Source organism: Oncorhynchus mykiss, chromosome 19 (genome assembly GCF_057628025.1).
Source record: "Oncorhynchus mykiss isolate SJ-2025 chromosome 19, ASM5762802v1, whole genome shotgun sequence".
Lineage (NCBI taxonomy): Eukaryota > Metazoa > Chordata > Actinopteri > Salmoniformes > Salmonidae > Oncorhynchus > Oncorhynchus mykiss.
The window spans coordinates 24,145,235-24,169,796 of record NC_143040.1 but is presented as its reverse complement, the minus strand read 5'-3'; the positions used below and the strand labels follow the sequence as shown (position 1 = coordinate 24,169,796).

The 24,562-nt window shown below is 42.5% G+C and overlaps 2 protein-coding genes across 2 annotated transcripts in view; both read right to left on the bottom strand.

Annotated features, from left to right (window-relative positions):
• LOC110498474 (uncharacterized) overlaps nucleotides 1-10,479 on the bottom strand; it is a 52,047-nt gene extending 41,568 nt beyond the window's left edge. Inside the window, exons 1-3 of the mRNA XM_021575104.3 lie at nucleotides 10,030-10,479; nucleotides 8,980-9,110; nucleotides 8,601-8,774 (exon numbers count right to left, since the gene is read on the bottom strand). Of these exons, the coding sequence (XP_021430779.3) occupies nucleotides 8,601-8,774; nucleotides 8,980-9,110; nucleotides 10,030-10,276 (552 nt within the window). The 5' untranslated portion in view covers nucleotides 10,277-10,479. The remainder of the gene's footprint in view (nucleotides 1-8,600; nucleotides 8,775-8,979; nucleotides 9,111-10,029) is intronic.
• A 7,253-nt stretch (nucleotides 10,480-17,732) lies between these two features.
• On the bottom strand, nucleotides 17,733-22,911 carry LOC149975130 (uncharacterized). Its single transcript, XM_021575105.3, has 3 exons — nucleotides 22,404-22,911; nucleotides 21,922-22,046; nucleotides 17,733-21,716 (listed from the first exon to the last, which is right to left on the bottom strand). The coding sequence occupies exons 1-3, from the start codon at nucleotides 22,684-22,686 to the stop codon at nucleotides 20,598-20,600; spliced, it is 1,527 nt and encodes a 508-aa protein (XP_021430780.3). The 5' UTR covers nucleotides 22,687-22,911; the 3' UTR covers nucleotides 17,733-20,597.
• Nucleotides 22,912-24,562: the final 1,651 nt, after the last annotated feature.

Below are 24,562 nucleotides of genomic sequence, written 5' to 3'. Positions count from 1 at the left end.
AGGTGTACCAGAGAATCACCAGCAGCAAGAGCAACATCATTGATGTATACAGAGAAGAGAGTCGGCCCGAGGTTTGAACCCTGTGGCACCCCCATAGGAACAGCCAGCGGTCCGGACAACAGGCACTCCGATTTGACACACTGAACTCTATCAGAGAAGTAGTTGGTAAACCAGGCGAGGCAATCATTTTAGAAACCAAGGCTGTCGAGTCTGAAAATAAGAATGTGGTGGTTGACAGAGTTGAAAGCCTTGGCCAGGTCGATGAATACGGCTGCACAGTAATGTCTCTTATCGATGGCGGTTATGATGTTGTTTAGGACCTTGAGCGTGGCTGAGGTGCACCCCATGACGAACTCTGAAACCAGACTGCATAGCGGAAAAGGTACGGTGGGATTCGAAATGGTCGGTAATCTGTTTGTTAACTTGGCTTTCGAAGACCTTAGAAAGACAGGGTAGGACAGATATAGGTCTGTAGCAGTTTGGGTCTAGAGTGTCACCCCCTTTGAAGCGGGGGATGACCGAGGCAGCTTTACAATCTTTGGGAATCTCAGACGATACGAAAGAGAGGTTGAACAGGCTAGTAATAGGGGTTACAACAATTTCGGCAGATAATTTTAGAAAGAGAGGGTCCAGATTGTCTAGCCAGGCTGATTTGTTGGGGTCCAGATTTTGCAGCTCTTTCAGAACATCAGCTATCTGGATTTGGGTAAAGGAGAAATGGTGGGGGCTTTGGCGGTTGCTGTGGAGGGGGCCAGGCAGTTGACCGGGGTAGGGGCAGCCAGGTGGAAAGCATGGCCAGCCGTAGAGAAATGCTTATTGAAATTCTCCATTATAGTGGATTTATCGGTGGTGACAGGGTTTCCTAGCCTCAGAACAGCGGGCAGCTGGGAGGTGGTGCTCTTATTCTCCATGGACTTTTCATTGTCCCAGAATTTTTTTGAGTTAGTACTACAGGATGCAAATTTCTGTTAGAAAAAGCTAGCCTTAGCTTTCCTAACTGCCTGTGTATATTTGTTCCTAACTTCCCTGAAAAGTTGCATATCACGGGGGCTATTCGATGCTGATGCAGAATGCCACAGGATGTTTTAGTGCTGGTCAAGGGCAGACAGGTCTGGAGTGAACCAAGGACTATATCTATTCCTAGTTCTACATTTTTTGAATGGGGCATGCTTATTTAAGATGGTGAGGAAGGCACTTTTAAATAATAGCTAGGCATCATCTACTGACGGGATGAGGTCATTGTCATTCCAGGATACCCTGTCCAGGTCAATTAGAAAGGCCTGCTCGCAGAAGTGTTTTAGGGAGCGTTTGACAGTGATGAGTGGAGGCCGTTTGACCGCTGACCCATTACGGATGCAGGCAATGAGGCAGTGATCGCTGAGATCTTGATTGAAAACAGCAAAGGTGTATTTGGTGGGCGAGTTAGTTAGGATGACATCTATGAGGGTGCCCGTGTATACGGATTTGGAGCTGTATCTGGTAGGTTCATTGATAATTTGTGTGAGATTGAGGGCATCAAGCTTGGATTGTAGGATGGCCTGGGTGTTAAAACCTCTTAAAGCTCCCCTGAATTATTTCAACATTTTGTTAAAAATCGCGCAACATTTCAACGTCCTGCTACTCATGCCAGGAATATAGTATATGCATAGGATTAGTATGTGTGGATAGAAAACACTCTGAAGTTTCTAAAACTGGTTAAATAATGTCTGTGACTATAACAGAACGTGAACAGCAAGCGAAATCCCAAGAAAAACCTGGTCACAAAAAACACAAAAAAGTATTAATCCGCCAGTCTCTGAATTGTTTATTGCAAGCAAAAATAGATAACGGTGAGCTTGCAGTTCCTACAACTTCCACACAATGTCGCCAGTACTGGCATTTTCATTGGTTTAAATCCTTTGTGGAATGAGAAGTAGGTCCTTCCTTTCGTCCAGTAAACAGGAAGAGACTTATGGGAGAGAGACAAAGTACTGCTGCTATTGAATACAGATCGCCCAGTGATCAATTTGATCGATTATTAACGTTTACAAATACCTAAAGTTGGGTTACAAAAGTAGTTTGAAGTGTTTTGTCAAAGAATATAGGCAACTTATTTAATTTTAAAAAATGACGTTACGTTTTGGAACAGAGCTTTTGGATGGATCAGACGGGCTATATAAATTGACATTTTGGGTATACATAGACGGATTTAATCGGGAAAAAGACCCAATTGTGATGTTTATGGGACATATAGGAGTGCCAACAAAGAAGCTCGTCAAAGGTAATGAATGTTTTATATTTTATTTCTGCGTTTTGTGTAGCGCTGGCTACGCTAATTCTTTTGTTTACGTCCCCTTCAGGTATTTCGGGGTGTTGCATGCTATCAGATAATAGCTTCTCATGCTTTCGCCGAAAAACATTTTAAAAATCTGACATGTTGGCTAGATTCACAACGAGTGTAGCTTTAATTCAGTACCCTGCATGTGTGTTTTAATGAAAGTTGGAGTTTTATCGAGTACTATTAGCATTTGGCATTGCACACTTCCATTTCCTGTTCACTAGGTGGGACGCTAGCGTCTCACATGTCTCTAAGAGGTTTTAAGCATGTCCCAGTTTAGGTCACCTAGTAGCACGAGCTCAGAAGATAGATGGGGGGGCAATCAATTCACATATGGTATCGAGGGCACAGCTGGGGGCAGAGGGAGGTCTATAGCAAGTGGTAACAGCGAGAGACTTGTTTTTGGAAAGGTGAATTTTTAGAAGTAGAAGCTCGAATTGTTTGGGTACAGACTTGGATAGTAATACAGAACTCTGCAGGCTATCTTTGCAGTAGATTGCAACACCGCCCCCTTTGGCAGTTCTAGCTTGACGGAAAATGTTATAGTTAGCGATGGAGATTAAGGTTTTTGGTGGTTTTCCTAAGCCAGGATTCAGACACGACTAAGACATCCGGGTTGGCAGAGTGTGCTAAAGCAGTTAGTAAAACTAACTTGGGGAGTAGGCTTCTAATGTTAACAGGCATGAAACCAAGGCTATTACGGTTATATAATTCAATAAATGATAGCACCTGGGGAGTGGGAGTGGAGCTAGGCACTGCAGGACCTGTATTAACCTCTACATCACCAGAAGAACAGAGGAGAAGTAGGATAAGGGTACGGCTAAATGCTATACGAACTGGCTGTCTAGCACGTTCGGAACAGAGAGTAAAAAGAGGAAGGTTTCTGATTAAAGGCATAGTGTACAGACAAAGGTAAGGTAGGATGTGAGGACATTCGAGGTAAACCTAGGCATTGAGTAATGCTGAGAGAGATATAGTCTCTAGAGACGTTTAAACCAGGTAATGTCATCGCATATGTAGGTGGTGGAACAACATGGTTGGTTAAGGCATATTGAGCAGGGCTAGAGGCTCTACAGTGAAATAAGACAGTAATCACTAACCAGGACAGTAATGGACGAGGCATATTGATATTAGAGAGAGGCATGCATAGCCAAGTGAACATATGGGTCCAGTGAGTGGTTGGGCTGACTGGGAACACGCCGATTCAGACAGTTAGCAGGCCGATGCTAACAGTTAGTAGGCCGGGGCTAAACAAGCTAGCAGTTAGCAGACCGGGGCTGGCAAGCTAGCAGACCGGGTTAGCAACCAAGCAGTTAGCAGGGGCTAGTAGTTAGCAGACCAGGGCAGGCAAGCTAGCAGTTAGTAGACCGGGGCTAGCAAGTTAGCCTTTGGGGGACGTCGCGATGGGGGTAAGTCTGTTTTTGCCTCTTTGTGTGGTGACGTCGATAGACCAGTCGTGGAATTAGTAGGGTTCCAAGTAGCTCTAGGTAGCTAGCAGGCCTAGCAGGTTAGAAGAACGGGCCTTCAGCGGGCGTCGCACCTGAGGGGCCAGTTGGAATCCTCGGGCAGATTATGTTGGTATTCCAGTCGTAGAGGATCGGCGGGGTTCCGTTCCCCGTACCGGCAGTAGAAGGGGTCCGGATATTGTAGCCCAGGAATGAGCCGGGAGATGGTTCTAGCATGGGCTAGCCCCAGGCTAGTTGGTGCTAGCTCTGGGACGGAAACGTTAGCCAGAAGTAGTCAACCCTGGTTGCGGGGATATGGAGAGAAAAATAGGTCCGTATGCTCTCTTTTGAAATGCGTTGTACGATAATAAATAATAATAAACACACTTTCAACATGGAGTGTATATCCATCCCCACTACGTTTGAGTCCTATACTGTAGTTACAGAATTACTTCATTGTTGTTAAACCCATCATGGTGGACATAAATATGTTGTGGGTAAATATGTGGTTGTGGGTACAAAGTCAGCAATGATACGTCAAAAGTCATTATCAGACAAACCTGACCAAACTATTTTGACATGTACAGTAGATGTTTATTAGTGTGTCGGTATGTGTAGGTATATTTAGTAAGTGTATATTGGTTATAAAGCACTGTTGGATGTATGCAGAATGGGGTGAGATTATGGCCCATATCCACAAAACTCTCAGAAAAGGTCCAAGGAAACCTGTTAAAGCCTGTTTTAAGACAACAAAAACTCCCAGCTCAGAGTAGCCAGGAGTAAAATCAATTCATAAAAGTTTATAAACAGCAAAGGTACCTCAAAGGAAAGACAGTGATGAAGCTCAATGACATTGTTGCAAATGATGGGGAATAACCAATTGCGATTAGGCATCGCCAGCTGTGAACGCAGACATGGATGATCTATTATGTTGACAAGATATTCGAATGACCGCTCAAACAATAGAAATGTATGTCCTAAACGATGGAAGGCAGGCGATATCTAGCCAACGAGAGGGCAGATACATGAATGAACAACAGGCACAACTAAATAGTTTTTCTCAAAGTTGCCGTAATACCAACCGCATCCACTTATATCAGTACATTTGTAACAGCCTAAACATTACGAAACTTTTTTTGATCAAATAATTTTCACGTAGTTCGACACTCTCATAGGCCTCCATACAAAACATGTTTTATCTCACACGGACCAGGGATTGTAACCCAAATTATTTTCCAATACTTTAGTTCTGAACACAACCATTTTTCCCCTTGTTCCGTTCCACTGATCCGACCAGCAAAATAAAGTTCTGAACCGGATCGAACAAAACCCCCAAAAAGCGATGGTTTATATCGTTCCTTTCGGTTCCTTTTTAAACCTCTGAAATCGAAATGTTTTTACAGCTAGCTCGACACTAAACTACTTCACCAAATCAGTGACGATAGAGCAGCTTGCTATGGAGCGGGCAAGCTATTTACATGCATTGGACAGACAAGTGTTGGGCGCGAGATGCGCCTGTAGGTGGGGATAGAGCAAGAGTGGGTGGAAGAGGAGCTTAGCTTGAAGCACTGGGCATTTTGTTGTTATGACATGAATTGTCTGAATTAGGCCCACAGAATTATACCTACAGAGGAGCGGCTTCTATGAAGGAACTTTGGATGTCTTTGAGCTTCCGAGTTGGCTTAACATTGGACCAGAGATAGCTAGTTAGCTATCTAATAACATATGTGCAGAGGGCACCAGAATTAAAACAAAAACACATCTTACCTTCTTATAGTTAATCAATCCATTGTGAAACTTGATAACTATAGTATCCTTAACTAGCACAGAAAAAGTTAATTCATTCTTTATTTAAAAATCTTTCTCCCTAATATCTGAATCACGCTTGCAACGTCATTAGTAGACAAGCTTCGATGGGGAGGGGCAGATAGCATACACACACTGGCAAAGATTTTCATCTGGCAGGCAGACACTGGAATACGTTTCTGAGTGACAAGAGTGAGGGCTTTGCATAGGCACTTCGCTTTGTTGCGTTTGTGGGGGTGACTGGAAAAAAACGCCTAGAACATAATATACATTTATTAACCGGTTCCCATGCTTTTAAAATAACACTTTTGTTCCAGAACAGTATAGATGACTTTCGTTCCCGGTTCTTATTCTGTTCTTCTAAAAACGTAATTATTTTCCGGTTTTCGGTTATGTTCCCTGAACCAGTTCAAACCCCAAACGTGTACAGATTTTGGGCTGAGTAAATCTTCTCATGTCACCTCTTCCTCTCTGACAACTACTGTGATGTAATCTTGTAATGTAATCCCCCCAGAAGAAGTGGAGGAAATGCACGTTTAGGATCCACCTCCAAAGAATGACAAAGGCTACTTATACATATTCACGAATTGGGTGTGGTAATATCCATGCAGTTGATAATCATCAACAAATAGGACACTGACAGCTGTCAGTGTAGCTAGCTAGCTAGCATGCTAACCTTAGCTAGCTAGCTACAGCGCCCTCTGTAATTATTGGGAGAGTGAAGCATTTTTTCTTCATCAGTGGCTTGTATGCGGCTTGTGTGTGTGAAGGCATGGAGATGCTAAATGTGTTTGTTAATTAACAAAATTTCATGACCACCACAGCCCAATTTGTGTGTATGATATTTCTCATTATTCACAATTTATTTAGGATTATCAGTAATCATGGTAGTAATCACATTGATGTAGAAGTGTTTAGAAACATATTATATTCTTATTTACAACAGAAGTGACACCAAAATGACACAATACATTATTTACCATTCATTTCTATTTGGCACAAAATAATCTGAAACACAACCAAAACAAACTGCAAATGCGCCAACAAATGTGTAGAGTCACAAGCTTGATGTAGTCATGGCATGCTATGAATATGGGAAAAAAATACTTAATTCCTGCAGTCAACTAACCAAATTGCCCACTAGAGACCTCATGGGTGGAATGTTATTGATAGACATTCTTTAAAAACAAAAGTCAAATCCGATGTTTCTATTTCAAACGATTTGTTATATTTCAGTCTTTGATATATATGAAGTATAATATTTTTATGCAAAGCCAAACATTTATACATTTCAACTCTATACCAGACATGGTACAAGTGTCTTCTTTTTTAAGCCCATAACCATGTGTGTGAGGAGTATACTTTTGTTTCAAAGTAGATTTGTTTAAGACTACCTAGAAACACTCTGTGACCCTGATTTAGCCCACGGCAGTAAAAGGTTATTTACCATTCATTTCTAGTGGGCACAAAATAATCTGAAACACAACCAAAACTGCAAATGCATCCAATAAGTTTGTAAAGTCACAAGTTTGATTTAGACATCGCATGCTAGGATTATGGAACCAAATATCAAACTTGACTACTTTATCTAGAAGAATCTTTAGTGGTGATAATAATTTTGACCTCTTAACTTTTTGAGAAAAAAAAATATTACTTGTTAAACTAAATATTGTTCTCTGAGCAATTTAATTAGTATAAAATAATACATTATATTTAGATTTTTAAAATGACATACAATATAGCTCAGTGTTTGAATGATTTATTTTATAAAGACATTATTACTCATCTTTATCAAGTGTGTCAATCATTTCTGACCCCATTGTACATCACACAATGTCTGGATGCAATATTCTACCCAGGAATATTCAACACTGAAATCTGTTACTCTTGTTATTCCAAATGAATCTGTGGATCTTTATTGCTGAAAAGTCTTCTTTGTTGTTGATGCAGGGTTTGATCTAAACGTCAGAAGCTATTGAGTGGAATGGTTACTTTCTATGTTAGAGGGGAATGTTTTTTCTGCTGGTGCATCCTGAGGTAGAGCCTCTCTGAGAACCTCTTCCCGCAGTGCGTTTGTATGCAAACAGCCTTTCTCCCGTGTGGACATTCAGGTGGATCTTCAGCTGGTCCTGGCGGGAGAACCTCTTCTCACACTGGGGGCAGCTGTAGGGTTTCTCCCCTGTGTGGACCATCTGGTGCCTCTTCAGGTGGCCAGCCTGGGCAAAGCGCATATGACACTGGGTACAGCTGAAGGGTTTCTCCCCTGTGTGGACCCTCTGGTGGATCTCCACATTCTGGGAGCAGCTGAAGCTTTTGTTACAGAACATGCAGAGGAACCGTTTCTCTTTACTATTGCCTGATGTGGACCCTCCTCCCCGAACCTGGGCTCTAGCCCTGTCGTTTGAGTTCAATACCTGATCGAAAAGGACACGGCCATGTGAATCGGAAGGCCCCATCGATGTTGACACTAGGTTGCGATCCCTGAACGAGTGTAAAGGGGACTGGGTTGTGACATTTAGATTTGTCTCTAAGCTTTCCCTGTAATCTAAGAAATCTCTGCCCTGTGAGTGTCCGTCTCCTAAGTGACAATCTGCATTCCACGTGGGAGGAGCGTCGCCCTCCACTTTCACAGTCACCTCATCTACGACGATAACCTCCACTTTCTTATCTTGGCACCCTTCAGAGTATACACTACCACTGTATCGGTTCCAGTCCCCTCTAGACAGATCAGTCTGTGTCTCTAAACCCACGGGCATGTTGCCAGGGTCCATCTCTGTAGCGTAAGAACAAGACGGATCATCACCGCCAGTGTTTAACGTGTCACCATCACCATGGGGATGAACCGTCCTCTGGCCCTGGTGAAATACCGGTAGATACTCTGAGCTAGGAGCAGGAGGACAGCCCGGTCTCCCCAGCCCCAGTCTCTCTGGATCTGATCTGTGGTCAGATCCTGTGTGTAAGAGCCTGTGTGTTACAGTTAAAGTCTCAGTGTCTGTCTCTGGCTTGAGGACGGCGTTCGGCGTTCCACTGACCTCCGTGATGTTGCCTCGGGTCCTGGGTGGTGCTGGGGCGATGCTGGGGACCTCCGTGGCAACAGGGGGTGCTCCAGCCACTTCAGTCTGGATGTCTCTGCTGTGCCGTGGGTCCTCCTCTCCTTCAGGCCTTTCCTGCTTGACACCAGGAACTGCAGCCTCTGTATCTGCAGACTGCCACAAGAAGAGAGAAGGTTATTACCGGTACATGGGTTGAATTGTATAACAATGTCATAGGGAAGTCTTGCAAGCTCCCCTATGGCAGATAAATAAGGATGTACAGTACATGTAAGCAAGTGAATAGCAGTGGGGAGCCTTTCTGAAATAAACTGGCCACATTTGATGTACTGTAAATTTGATGTAATACTGTTACATTAACCTCTATCACGATAACTTGCTGGGTTGAGGTTCCACTCCCCTCATCAACAGTGATTGGTTGGTCATCTCTCCATGCATTTTGTCCCACTGGCTTCACAAAGCTCCTGTGGCCTCCAGTGAGATGTCCTTCACCTGAGAGAGTGATTGGGGGAAAGAGATGGTTAGGTTAGCTACTGTCAATGCTCAACGCTACACACTGTCGACAGTTTTAGAATTATAGGTAAGGTAACACTTCGCATAACTGATTGATATACTATTTATAGATTGATTATAATCCATGCATCTTATTGTTTTCAATGATTAAATAATAGGAATGTCTTTGTGCAAGATAAGTAATCAGGGGAATTATTGCATACAATCCAAAAGCTGACAAAGACCCAATTCTGGTTAATTGGTTAACCAACAAGATATAATGAGTGAAAGCCCTGATAATAATGTCCTCAAAGATGGAAGGCAGGCGGGAGGAGGTATATAGATGACTCATCTTTGTATCTGTGCCATTAGAGTCTGCGAGCATGGGCAGCGCCATTGAGGCAATCTCTATTTATTTTAAATTAGTCAATTTTCTTCTTATTCTTCAGCTGATTGCTCCCAACTCATAGGAATCCCCACCCACCCAGTTGATGACTTTAAAATGGTGGAAGCCCTCAATGACAATGTCCATTCTAAAAACGGGTTATATCCATGACGAGTCCTCTATCTATCTCTATGACAACAGGCAAAACTCTGATATAAAGGCGTTTTCCCCCCAAATTTGCAGAAATGTAACTTATATCAGTGCATTGGTAACAACCTAACCATTATGAAACGTATATTGATCAAATTAGCCTCACGTAGGAAATTAGCCATTACATGTTATGTTGACCAAATTCGACACTCATTTACCTCCATACAAAAATGCCTTCCTGGACTTATTTTCGTGGACAGATTTTGAGTTGAGAAAAACTCTCGCTTCGCCTCTTCCTCCCTGGGTTAACGCATCTAAAGTCACACATGCGCAGAGGGGAACGGGGCGACAGGCCCCGCATCCTCGGCCTTCTGCAAAATGTACCTCTTGCCATTCCTCTGTATCGGTCGAGGATCTTGACACTACTGGGACGACTGGCGAGGACGCGCTCCCGTGTCATCTTCATTTCCAGTAGCTGTAGTTTCCTCCGCAATGTCCTGTTTTCTTTCTGGCTTTGAGTTATTTCCAAACGAAACACTGCATAGTCGTCATCGACGAGTTTACAGACCTCTGCCACGGCTGCATTCGCTAGCACCTCCATGATGGAGGCTATTTGAGTGTGAAAAACCATAGTAGCTAACTAGCCCTACCTTGATAACATCTATCAACTAAGTCCAGTCTCCAGCGCGAATTAAACACGACATGGGGTAAGTATGCAATGCTGTGCAGTTAAGTTAGTCATATTTTGAGTTCCATGGTGATAATAAACGTCTAAATAAAAACGCTAACGTGGAAATGGTTCTTGTTCATTGTTTACTTCCGTTTACACTGAATATAAGTTATTGGTTGGCGTCATAGCTCAAAGGGTGTGGCTAAAACAATTTTAAAAAATGGTATTTGCGCTGTTCTTAAAATATGCAGTGGTGGAAAAAGTACTCAATTGTTATACTTGAGTAAAGGTAAATATACCTCAATAGAAAATGACTCAAGTAAAAGTCACCCAGTGAAACACTAATTGAGTAAAAGTATCTGGTTTTAGATGTACAGTGGTGGGAAAAGTACTCAATTGTCATACTTTTTAGTAAAAGTAAATGCTTTACATCAAATTCCTTATATTAAGCAAACCAGACAGCACGACTTTCTTGTTATTTTTATTTATGGACAGACTGGGGCACAACAACACTCAGACGTAATTGACAAATGCAATTTTTGTGTTAGTGATTCCGCCAGATCGGAGGCAGTAGGGATTTTTTTATTTATTTTTATTTTATTTTACCTTTATTTAACCAGGTAGGCAAGTTGAGAACAAGTTCTCATTTACAATTGCGACCTGGCCAAGATAAAGCAAGATAAAGCAAAGCAGTTTGACAGATACAACAACACAGAGTTACACATGGAGTAAAACAAACATACAGTCAATAATAAAGTATAAACAAGTCTATATACAATGTGAGCAAATGAGGTGAGAAGGGAGGTAAAGGCAAAAAAAGGCCTTGGTGGCAAGGTAAATACAATATAGCAAGTAAAACACTGGAATGGTAGTTTTGCAATGGAAGAATGTGCAAAGTATAAATAAAAATAATGGGGTGCAAAGGAGCAAAATAAATAAATAAATTAAATACAGTTGGGAAAGAGGTAGTTGATAGGGCTAAATTATAGGTGGGCTATGTACAGGTGCAGTAATCTGTGAGCTGCTCTGACAGTTGGTGCTTAAAGCTAGTGAGGGAGATAAGTGTTTCCAGTTTCAGAGATTTTTGTAGTTCATTCCAGTCATTGGCAGCAGAGAACTGGAAAGAGAGACGGCCAAAGAAAGAATTGGTTTTGGGGGTGACCAGAGAGATATACCTGCTGGAGCGTGTGCTACAGGTGGGAGATGCTATGGTGACCAGCGAGCTGAGATAAGGGGGGACTTTACCTAGCAGGGTCTTGTAGATGACATGGAGCCAGTGGGTTTGGCGACGAGTATGAAGCGAGGGCCAGCCAACGAGAGCGTACAGGTCGCAATGGTGGGTAGTATATGGGGCTTTGGTGACAAAACGGATTGCACTGTGATAGACTGCATCCAATTTGTTGAGTAGGGTATTGGAGGCTATTTTGTAAATTACATCGCCAAAGTCGAGGATTGGTAGGATGGTCAGTTTTACAAGGGTATGTTTGGCAGCATGAGTGAAGGATGCTTTGTTGCGAAATAGGAAGCCAATTCTAGATTTAACTTTGGATTGGAGATGTTTGATATGGGTCTGGAAGGAGAGTTTACAGTCTAACCAGACACCTAAGTATTTGTAGTTGTCCACGTATTCTAAGTCAGAGCCGTCCAGAGTAGTGATGTTGGACAGGCGGGTAGGTGCAGGTAGTGATCGGTTGAAGAGCATGCATTTAGTTTTACTTGTATTTAAGAGCAATTGGAGGCCACGGAAGGAGAGTTGTATGGCATTGAAGCTTGCCTGGAGGGTTGTTAACACAGTGTCCAAAGAAGGGCCGGAAGTATACAGAATGGTGTCGTCTGCGTAGAGGTGGATCAGAGACTCACCAGCAGCAAGAGCGACCTCATTGATGTATACAGAGAAGAGAGTCGGTCCAAGAATTGAACCCTGTGGCACCCCCATAGAGTGCCAGAGGTCCGGACAACAGACCCTCAGATTTGACACACTGAACTCTATCAGAGAAGTAGTTGGTGAACCAGGCGAGGCAATCATTTGAGAAACCAAGGCTGTTGAGTCTGCCGATGAGGATGTGGTGATTGACAGAGTCGAAAGCCTTGGCCAGATCAATGAATACGGCTGCACAGTAATGATGATGAGGATGACAATGCCTTATATTGATAGGTGCATGAATTGGACCATATTGCTGTCCTGCCTGAGAATTCTAAATGTAAGGAGTACTTTTTGATGTCAGGTAAAAAGTAAATATTGTCTTTAGGAATATAGTGGAGTAAAAGTTGTCTAAAATAGAAATGGTAAAGTAGAGATATTTTTTACTTAAGTACTTTACACCACTGGAAATAAGGTACTGCGTATTACATTTACACATCAAACCTCTTCAACCATTGTCTATTATATTGGCAAGATATTCGAGTGACCTCTCTAAAAATGGAAAGACTTGTCTTTAAAGATGGAAGGCAGGCGGGAGGAGGTGAGATCAGGTGGGAACATCCTAGGCTAATGTGAGGGCCGATGCAAGTGGGAACAACAAGCCAACGAGCGAGATCAAAATGTAATTGTTTGTGTACACAAATCAGCAAATGATATAGCGCAGTGCAGCGAAATGCTTATGTTATTAGCTCCTAACAATGCAGTACAGTACACAAGTACACAAATAATAAAATAAAAAACAAGATAGAGGACTGATGGTGCAACTGGGAACTCAGGGGGAAGGACTTCAAACCATGACGTCAGTGATCTAAAGGTTGAAATGTCAGAGCACGAGAAAGAGGCCCGAGTTCCCCGATTTGGAATTCCAAGATGGATGACCTTTTTTTCCCCTCAGCTGTCTTTAGATTTCAGTTCCCAGTTGTTTTGAACGCGGCATCCTCTTTGTGTCTGTGACAGTATGGACATATTTCTACAGTCTATGGCAGCGCCATTGAGGCTATCTCCATTTTAAAGTAGTCAATTTTCTTCTTTATTGGCTGATTGCTCCCAACTCATAAGAATCCCCACCCAGTTGACTACTATAAAATGGTGGAAGCCTTCAATGGCAATGTCAATGCAAAAATTGATTATATCCATCTACAGTTGAATTTGGAAGTTTACATACACCTTAGCCAAATACATTTAAACTCAGTTTTTCACAATTCCTGACATTTAATCCTAGTAAAAATTCCCTGTCTTAGGTCAGTTAGCATCACCACTTTATTTTAAGAATGTGAAATGTCAGAATAATAGTTGAGTGATTGATTTCAGCTTTTATTTCTTTCATCACATTCCCAGTGGATCAGAAGTTTACATACACTCAATTAGTATTTGGTAGCATTGCCTTTAAATTGTTTAACTTGGGTCAAATGTTTCGGGTAGTCTTCCACAAGCTTCTCACAATAAGTTGGGTATATTTTGGCCCATTCAAATCAAATCAAATGAAATCACTCACAGAGCTAGTGTAACTGAGTCAGGTTTGAAGGCCTCATTGTTCGCGCACGCTTTTTCAGTTCTGCCCACACATTTTCTATAGGCTGGAGGTCAGGGTTTTGTGATGGCCACTCCAATACATTGACTTTGTCCTTAAGCAATTTTGTCACAACTTTGGAAGTATGCTTGGGGTCATTGTCCATTTGGAAAACCCATTTGCGACCAAGCTTTAACTTCCTGACTGATGTCTTGAGATGTTGCTTCAATATATCCACATGATTTTCCTTCTCATGATGCTATCTATTTTGTGAAGTGCACCAGTCCCTCCTGCAGCAAAGCACCCCCACAATATGATGCTGCCACCCCCGTGCTTTATGGTTGGGATGGTGTTCTTCGGCTTGCAAGCATCCCCCTTTTTCCTCCAAACATAACGATGGTCATTATGGCAATACAGTTCTATTTTTGTTTCATCAGACCAGAGGACATTTCTCCAAAATGTACGATCTTTGTCCCCGTGTGCAGTTGCAAACCGTAGTCTGGCTTTTTTATGGCGGTTTTGGAGCAGTGGCTTCTTCCTTGCTGAGCGGCCTTTCAGGTTATGTCGATATAGGACTTGTTTTACTGTGGATATAGATACTCTTTTACCTGTTTCCTCCAGCATCTTCACAAGGTCCTTTTGCTGCTGTTCTGGGATTAATTTGCACTTTTCGCACCGAAGTACGTTCATCTCTAGGAGACAGAATGCATCTCCTTCCTGAGCGGTATGACGGCTGCGTGGTCCCATGGTGTTTATACTTGCGTACTATTGTCTGTACAGATGAACATGGTACCTTCAGCTGTTTGGAAATTGCTCCCAAGGATGAGCCAGACCTGTGGAGGTCTAAAAATAATTTTTCTGAGGTCTTGGCTGATTTCTTTTGATTTTCCTATGACGTCAAGCAAAGAGGCACTGAGTTTGAAGGTAGGCCTTGAAATACGTCCACAGGTACACTTCCAACTGACTCAAATTATGTCAATTAGCCTATCAGAAGCTTCTAAAGCCACTAATTTTCCAAGCTGTTTAAAGGCACAGTCAACTTAGTGTATGTAAACTTCTGACCCACTGGAATTGTGATACAGTAAATTATAAGTGAAATAATCTGTCTGTAAACAATTGTTGGAAAAATTACTTCTGTCATGCACAAAGTAGATGTCCTAACTGACTTGCCAAAACTATAGTTTGTTAACAAGAAATTTGTGGAGTCGTTGAAAAACTGGTTTTAATGACTCCAACCTAAGTGTATGTAAACTTCCGACTTTAACTGTATCTCTATGACAACAAGCACAACTCCAATTTAATGTCGTTTTTGGGTAAATTGCCGAAATGCCACGTGCGTCCACCTATCAGTGCATTCGTAACAACCTAACAATTACGAAACTGATATTCACTCAAATAAGCCTCATGTAGCAAATTAGCAATTAATTTTTTTGTTGTTGACCGAATTCAACACTCATCAGTTTTATTTGTGGCATTCGCCAAAACAACTGGTGTATACTTCACTGTGAAATGCTTGCTTACGAGTCCTTCCCAACGATGCAGAGTTTAAAAATAAAATGGTAACACAAGGAATAAAATAAGAATTGACCTCCATCCAAAATGTCTCACTTTGTGGGCTTATTTTCGACAACAGATTTAGCCTCTTACACTCTGGTATCTGTTAAGCTCAGAGCAGAGTTGTTTAGAAAAATTACCATAAATGATTGAAAAATAATTGCTGGCTAGATCCCATCGGTGGCAAGGACAGAAACCTATACGTTTGAAGGAAGCCAAAGACAATTTTAATTCTAAATAATATACAAGCAAATTAAAGGTCAACCCATCAAAAGGACAACATAAATTCTCATTCATTAACAGATTTAATCACCTATTTATAGTACATAAAGGAACAGGTACCACCTGATTATGCCAAATTATGTCGGTGGGAGGGATGTTATAATATAAAGGTGTTATAAAAAAGAGAGACATTTATAATTGTTATGAATAGAACATAGGCAAAACCAAATTTAGAGGGGAAATAGTGTTACACTATTTTGGCTATGCCAGCACACCAAAAAACAAGTCTGTCTCATGTGAGAAAAACAGCATACCCAGATGCTCAATTTAGGGATTTAGTAATCAGAGAAGCGCTTCCCACACGTGGGGCAGGTGTACGGCTTGTCTGCGTCCGTCCTAATGCTCCTCCTCCAACGTTGTGACCCAATGACACCAGAGGTAGAAGCAGGATCTTTGAGCTCCCTCCTTGACCTCTTGCCATTGTTTGGGTGTTTGGATTGTGTGTTGTGTGATGGGCTAGGTACCTCGTGGTGAACGCCCATCCTGACATTCTGTATCGGTGCAGTAACCATGAGGTAGCTGAGGAAAGCTAGACCCAGGTCCAAGCCCAGGCTTTCTATGAACTGAGCCACTAGGCACTTCCTGAAAGACTACCACCAGGGGGTTCCACTCACCATTCTCTGTGACGGTTGAATCCCAGGGTGACCTGCTCTGTTCATCATGGATACTGTGGTGTTTGTATCATAGACCCTCCTGTTCCTATCAGCCCCAGGCCCTGCTCCATCCCTGCACTGATACTGTGAAGAGAAGGGTCTGGGCTGCAGACTGGAGCCTCTGTCTCTCTGATGACCACCAGGACTGAGGTTGTTCAGTCCACCTGTCCACTGGTTGTGTTCTGTGTGGTGGAGTCTCTGTCCCTCATGGTTTGTATTTGTATTTATTATGGATCCCCATGCAGCTACTCTTCCTGAGTTCTAGTGAAATTAAGGCAGTTTATACAATTTTAAAATCATTACAATACATTTACAGTTTTGATAACACACTGTGCCCTCAGGCCCCTACTCCACAACTACCACATATCTACAGTACAAAATATTTGTGTGTATAGTGCATATGTTATTGTGTGTATAAATGTGTCTGTGCCTATGTTTGTGTTGCTTCATAGTCCCTGCTGTTGCATAAGGTGTTTTTAATCTATTTAATTTTTTTTATTTGAATCTATTTTTAAAATGTTATTTTACTACTTGCATGAGTTACTTGATGTGGAACAGAGTTCCATGTAGTCATGTCTCTATGTAGTATTGTGCTCCTTCCATAGTCTGTTCTGGACATGGGGATTGAGACCTCTTGTGACATGTCTTGTGGGGTATGCATGGGTGTCCAAGCTGTGCACCAGTAGTTGAAATAGACAGTTCGGTGCATTCAACACGTCAATTACTCTCACAAATACAAGTAGTGATGAAGTCAATCTCTCCTCCACTTTGAGCCAGGAGAAATTGACATGCATATTATTAATATTAGCTCTCTGTGTACATCCAAGGGCCAGCCGTGCGGCCCTGTTCTGAACCAATTGCAATTTTCCTAAGTCCTTTTTTGTGGCACCTGACCACACGACTGAACAGTAGTCCAGGTGTGACAACTAGATCCTGTAGGACCTGCCTTGTTGATGGTGTTGTTAAGGTAGAGCAGCGCTTTATTATGGACATACTTCTCCCCATCTTAGCCATTTTTACAGACACCATCACAATATGTTTTGACCATGAGTGCTGTTTAACTACCCTGGTAGGTTGACTGATAACCTGAACCAGGTTGCAGGCACTAGTTAATCTGACGCTTTTTCTTGAGTGGGCAGCTTGATGAAAGCCAGTCTATTTAAATCACCCAGAAAATACCTCTCTGTTGATATCACCTGCATTATCAAGCATTTCACACGTTATCCAGATACTGACTGTTAGAACTTGGTGGTCTATAGCAGCTTCCCACCAGAATGGGCTTTAGATGAGGTAGATAAACCTGTAGTTATATTACTTCAACAGTATTTAACATGAGATCTTGGTTCTGACTTGGGATGGAAGCGCAGAGGCTCCTGATCCAGGCTCCTGGCTCTCCCGCCCGCAAAACTGGAAATATCCATATGTGTTGATTCACGAATTAAGTATGTTTTGGTTCGACTGATATACAAAACTCAGTCACTGCAATGGCACAAAAAATACCAAGTCAGTAAATTTTGTATTTAATTTCAACAACATGGTCATACTGTACACACAATGTACCTTTATACCTGTGGCAAGTAGAATAACTTATCACTATGGTAACCCTTTACATTTTCTGTAAATCTGGTAACCTCACTTTGATAAAATGAATTGTTGAATACTTTGGAAAAGGTTTAACATTACACATATCTTCACTACTTCATGTCAAGTAAACATGAATTAAGGCACTATAATTTCCTCATTATAAAACACCAGTATCAACCTACATGACAGGTTGTCACTCTTCATCAGTGAAGCATTTTTACAGACACCATCACACCAACCATCACCATATCATCTACTCTGTCTCATCGTACTCCTTCTTTCCTCAGTTCCTCAGTCCCTCCTTCTTTCCTCAGTTCAGTATGAGTCATAATACCCATATAACCTAGCGGTCAAACAAGGAACTTTTTCCAATTGTTTTTCCACCATTCATTTTTCCCATGGGGGATTTAAGAAACACTTCAAATAAGGACTGTGTTTCGTGTAGGCTTACCTTGGCGTGACGTTTTGATAACGGTGTAAATCTCAAGGACAAGGTGACTTATCAATATATTCGCCTGTATAATATAAATGGCCTACATTTCTTTAAATTGACAATTCTGTGAACTGTCTTCTGCAAGTTTTAAAATGACACAAACAAGTTAGCAAAGGTGTCAGCTAGAGATGGCTTTGCAGGGATTTGTAGTCTTGCATGATGTCTACTTTGATGCTGAATATATTGATCAAATTCACCATGTCCGGGAGATTTACATGGTTACCAAAACGTCACCCCAGGGTAAACCTACACGAAACATCTATACTTTACTATTTATATTTTTGGACAACTTTTACTTTACTACATTCGTAAAGAAAATAATGTACTTTTTACTCCATACATTTTCCCTGACACCCAAAAGTACATTGACAGGAAAATAGTCCAATTCACACCCTTATCAAGAGAACATCCCTGGTCATCCCTACTGCCTCTGATCTGGCAGATGCAGTAAACACAAATGCTTTGTTTGTAGTGTGCCCCTCTCCATAAATACAATTTAAAAACAACCTTGTGCTGTCGGGTTTGCATAATTTAAGGAATTAAATATTATTAATACTTAAGTATATTTTAAAGCAAATACTTTTAGACTTACTCAAGTAGTATTTTACTGGGTGACTTTCACTTTTACTTGAGTCATTTTCTATTAAGGTATCTTTACTTATACTCACGTATGACTTGTACTTTTTCCAACACTGGTCAGGATCAAAAAAAATATGAAAGGAGCTACAGTGCATTTGGAAAGTATTCAGACCCCTTGACTTTACAGCCTTATTCTAAAACGTATTAAATAAAAAAAAATCCTCAATCTACACACAATACTCCATAATGACAAAGCAAAAACCATCTTAGCAAATGTATTAAAAATAAAAACACATACCTTATTTACATAATTATTCAGACCCTTTGCTGTGAGACTTGAAATTCAGCTCAGTTGCATCCTGTTTCCATTGATCATCCTTGATGTTTCTACAACTTGATTGGAGTCCACCTGTGGTAAATTCAATTGATTGGACATTATTTGGAAAGGGACACACCTGTCTATATAAGGTCCCACAGTTGACAGTGCATGTCAGAGCAAAAACCAAGCAATTAGGTCGAAGGAATTGTCCGTAGCGCTCCGAGACAGGATTGTTATGAGGCACAGATCTGGGGAAGGGTACCAAAAAATGTCTGCAGCATTGAAGGTCCCCAAGAACACAGTGGCCTCCATCATTTTTAAATGGAAGGAGTTTGGAACCACGAAGACTTCCTAGAGCTGGGCACCCGGCCAAAACTGAGCAATCAGGGGAGAAGGGCCTTGGTCAAGGAGGTGACCAAGAACCCGATGGTCACTCTGACAGAGCTCCAAAGATCCTCTGTGGAGATGGGAGAACCTTCCAGAAGGACAACCATCTCTGCAGCACCCCATCAATCAGACCTTTATGGTAGAGTGGCCAGGCGCAAGCCACTCTTCAGTAAAAGGCACATGAAAGCCCGCTTGGGGTTTCCAAAAGGCACCTAATGGACTCTAGAAACAAGATTCTCTGGTCTGATGAAACCAAGATTGAACTTTTTGTCCTGAATGCCAAGCATCACGTCTGGGGAAAACCCGGCACCATATTTCAGCAGCAGGGACTGGGAATCTTGTCAGGATCGACGGAAAGATGAAAAGAGCAAAGTACAGAGAGAGATCCTTGATGAAGACCTGCTCCACAGGGCTCAGGACCTGACTGGGGGCGAAGGTTCCCCTTCCAACAGAACAACGCAGGAGTTGCTTCAGGACAAGTCTCTGAATGTCCTTGAGTGGCCCAGCCAGAGCCTGGACTTGAACCCGTTTGAACATCTCTGGAGAGACCTGAAAATACCTGTGCAGCGATGCTCCCCATCCAACCTGACAGCGCTTGAGTGGATCTGCAGAGAAGTATCGGAGAAACTCCCCAAATACAGGTGTGCCAAGCTTGTATCGTCATACCCAAGAAGACTTGAAGCTGTAATTGCTGCCAAAGGTACTAAGTAAAGGGTCCGAATACTTATGTAAATGTGATTTCAGTTGATTTTTAATACATTTGCAAAAATGTCTAAAAACATGTTTTGTGTGTAGATTGAGGGGAAAAATTATTTCATCAATTTTAGAATAAGGCTGTAATGTAACAATATGTGGAAAAAGTCAAGGGGTCCGAATGCACTGTAGTATTCCTTAACACAATGTCTGGATGTAATATTCTACCCAGGAATATCCAAATGCATCTGTGGATATTTTCTGATGACAACTAAAATGAATCTTTCTCTTTTGATATAAGTGTTTGTTATAGAGTGGAGTGTTTTTTCTGCTGGTGTAACCTGAGGTAGCTCTTCTCTGAGAACCTCTTCCCGCAGTGCGCACAGGCGAAAGGCCTCTCTCCCGTGTGGACCCTCTGGTGCCTCTTTAGGTCACCAGCCTGAGCGAAGCACATGTGACACTGGGTACAGCTGAAGGGTTTCTCCCCTGTGTGGACCCTCTGGTGCCTCTTCAGGGTGCATGCCTGGGCAAAACGCATGTGACACTGGGTACAGCCGAAGGGTTTCACCCCTGTGTGAACCCTCTGGTGGATGTCCACCTTCTGGGGGCAGCGGAAGCCTTTGTTACAGAACATGCAGAGGAACCGTTTCTCTTTACTATTGCCTGATGTGGCTCCCCCTCCTCGCGCCTTGGCCTTTTGTTTCCTGTGTGAATCGGAAGGCCCCATCGACATGGATAATGGGTCACGATCCTTGAACTCGTGTAAAGGGGAGTGGGTCTCGACATTTAGATTTGTCTCTAAGCTTTCTCTGTAGTCAAAGAAGTCACTGGTGTTGCCCTGCGAGTGTCCTTCTTCTAAATGAGTTTCATCTGCACTCCATATCAGAGGAGCATCGTCCTCCACTTTCACAGTCACCTCATCTACGACCAGACCCTCCTCTTTCTTATCTCGGCACCCTTCCGAGTATCCTATACTACTGTACTGGTTCCAGTCCACTTTCATTGGATTAGTCTGTGTATCTAATACCACAGGCATGTCACCAGGTATCATCTCTGTCTCTGTAGTGTATGAACAAGATGGATCATTGACAGTCTGTAAAGTGTCACCTGAGTCCCGATGGGACAGAACAGTCCTTGGGCTCAGGTTGCCGTAAAGTAAATACTCTGAGCGTGGAGCAGGTTGACAGCCCAGTCGGTTTATCCCCGTTAAAGTCTTGGTGTCTGTCTCTGACTTGAGGATGGCGTTCAGCGTTCCACTGACCTCCATGATGCTGCATTGGGTCCTGGACTGCTCTTGGGAGGTGGAGGGGTTCTCCGTGGCTACAGGGGGCACACCAGTCTGGATGTCTCTGCTGTGCCGTGGGTCCTCCTCTCCTTCAGTCATCTCCTGCTTGACCCCAGGACCTGCATCCTCTGCATCTGCAGACTGACACAAGAAGAGAGGAGGTTATTACAGGTACATGGGTTGAATTGGATAACAATGGCGTAGGGAAGTCTCAAAAGCTCCATTATGGCAGATAAATAAGGATGCACATGGAAGCTAGTGAATAGCTGAGGAGGGCCTTTCTGAAATAAACTCCACATTTGATTTACAAAGTAACTCGTGTTTTATATAACACTATTACACGAACCTCTATAACATGATGGGTTGAGTTTCCTATCCCCTCATCAACAGTGATTGGGTGGTCATCTCGCCATGTATTTTGTCCTGCTGGCTTCACAAAGCTCCTGTGGCCTCCAGTGAGATGTCCTTCACCTGAGAGTGATTGGAGGAAAATATGTGGTTAGGTATATTGTATTCTATTGACACTGTCTTGAATTGGAAAGAATGTAAGGTAACACTTCTCATAACTTCTTGATATACTATTTATTGATTGATGTATTATGTTCCAGGCATCACATTGTTTTCATTTAGTAAATCATTGGAAGTGCAATAAATCAAGAATCTGGTTAGAATATGATAGTGTCTATGCGCAATATGGGGAATTATTGCATACTGTCCAAAAACGGCCCAAGACCCAATTCTGGGTAACACATGCAGAGGGGAACGGGGCGACAAGCCCTGAGCTCTATATGAAAGGAGACACACCGTGCAGCCTCCGTCAAAATGTACCTTTTGCCTTTCCTCTGTATCGGTCGAGGATCTTGACATTACAGGGATGACTGGCGAGGACGCGCTCTCGCATTGTCCTCTCTGCGCGGTCCCGTGCCACCTTAATTTCCAGTAGCTGTAGTTTCCTCCGCAATGCCCTGTTTTCTTTCTGGCTTTGAGTTATTTCCAAACGAAACACTGCATAGTCATCATCTACGAGTTTACATATCTCAGCCACAGCTGCATTCGCTAGAACCTCCATAATGGAGGCCATTTGAGAGTGAAAAACCATACAGTTAGCCATTGTTAGCAGCTAGCTAGCGTTACCTAGTTCACATCTATCAACCAAGTCGTCTCCAATTACATTTAAAGAATACCGGGAGTAAGTATGTGATACTGTGCGGTTAAATTAATATTATGTTGAGTTCCAGGGTGTTAAACGTCTAACAACAATTAAATGGCTCTTGGTCACTGTACACTTTCGTTTACTACGGCTTCTTCGTTTATGGTGTTATGGCGGTCCGTAAACAACCGTTAGAGGTGCATGCCGCCACCTACTGTACTGGAGTGTAGTCAATCACAGGTTACAAACTAAAATAATAAATAAACAAATATGAAGAAAATCTAAACCTTCCTGCCTTATCCTGTACTACTAAGAAAATAAAAAAGAGCCCTACACGATCTTTGAGTCGTTGTCCACCCACATTTTAGAGGGCTAGCTGTCCCACCTGTTCTGCCACACATATATCATAATAGCTCTAATCTTACATTTGGCTGGTGGGGGGAGCTATAGGATGACAGGCTCATTGTAATGGCTGGAATGTAATGAATTGAATAGTATCAAACATATGGAAACCATATGTTTGACTACGTTCCATTCATTCCATTCCAGCCATTACAATGGGCATGTCCTCCTATAGCTCCTCCCACCAGCCTGCACTGCATTTGACCTCACCTACATTCCATGCTGGAACCCAGCATAAACACATGACTACACTCAGTCTCACGATTTTCCATAGCAATATTAATGCCTCCATAGTAGGTCACCTCTATTAGATTTGCCAGATGACAAAACTATTCAATAGAGAGAGGGAATTCCATTTACTTTAGTTTTTATTGGCAGACTACACCAAAAAGGTGTATTGCAGCCACCTGTTGGGTGAGGTGAAAACTGGGAGACTTTAAAGGGATAGTTCATGCTAAATCTATATATGGCTACAGCCATATTAGCATCGTCAGTTTTCATGAGTGGAAACAGCCAAACTGATGTTAGCAAAGTTGCATGGCAAGTTGCACCTTCCTCCCGAGTGGCGCAGCTGTCTAAGCTGAGGCGCCACTTCATCCTGGGGTTCGAGCCCCATCCGGCAACCCACAATTGGCCCAGTGCCGTCCAGGTTAGGAGAGGGTTTGGCCGGCAGTGTTTTCCTTGGCTCATCGCACTCTAGCGTCTCCTTGAGTCGGGCCGGGCACCTACAAGCTGACTTAGGTTGTCAGTTGAACAATGTTTCCTCCGACACATTGATACTGCTGACTTTCGGTTTAAACTGCGTGGCTTGGCGGATCATGTTTCGGAGGATGCATTTCTCAACCTTCGTTTCTCCCGAGCCAGTTGGGGAGATGCAGCAATGAGACTGGAAGAGTGGCAGTAGCTAATGGGGATCCTTAATAAAATACAAATAAAAACTATTATTTGGATAACCAGTTGGAGAAAAAAATTATAATAACTAAGTTTGGTAGTTCACAGGGATTTACAACAAAATAAATGTACTCCTTCAGTCGGATTCAAATGTCTTCTCAGATCCCTACACTCCCCTTCAGACTCAGGAGCCTGGGAGGGGAGTACATCTTCAGTCAATATTCCCTGCAATGATCCAGCCGTAAAGTCCTGGAGCGCATCCGTTTACTTCTTCTTTGAGGTTTTATGGCATACCACAACTAATGTTGTATTGCCACCACCAACTGAATGGGGGTCGGGAAGGAAAATACAAAGTACATTCCCATTACGGATAAGGGAAAAACGTAATGAATCCATACACACTACTAAGAAATTTTTTAAAAACATTACAAAAATCATCCCACATCCCAGTATCATTCCTCCTTCGTGCATAGTTCTCCAGGAACATTCTAGAGTAGAGCAAAGGTTCCCAAAGCACACACATCTCTGGGTCACTTGTCTTTTC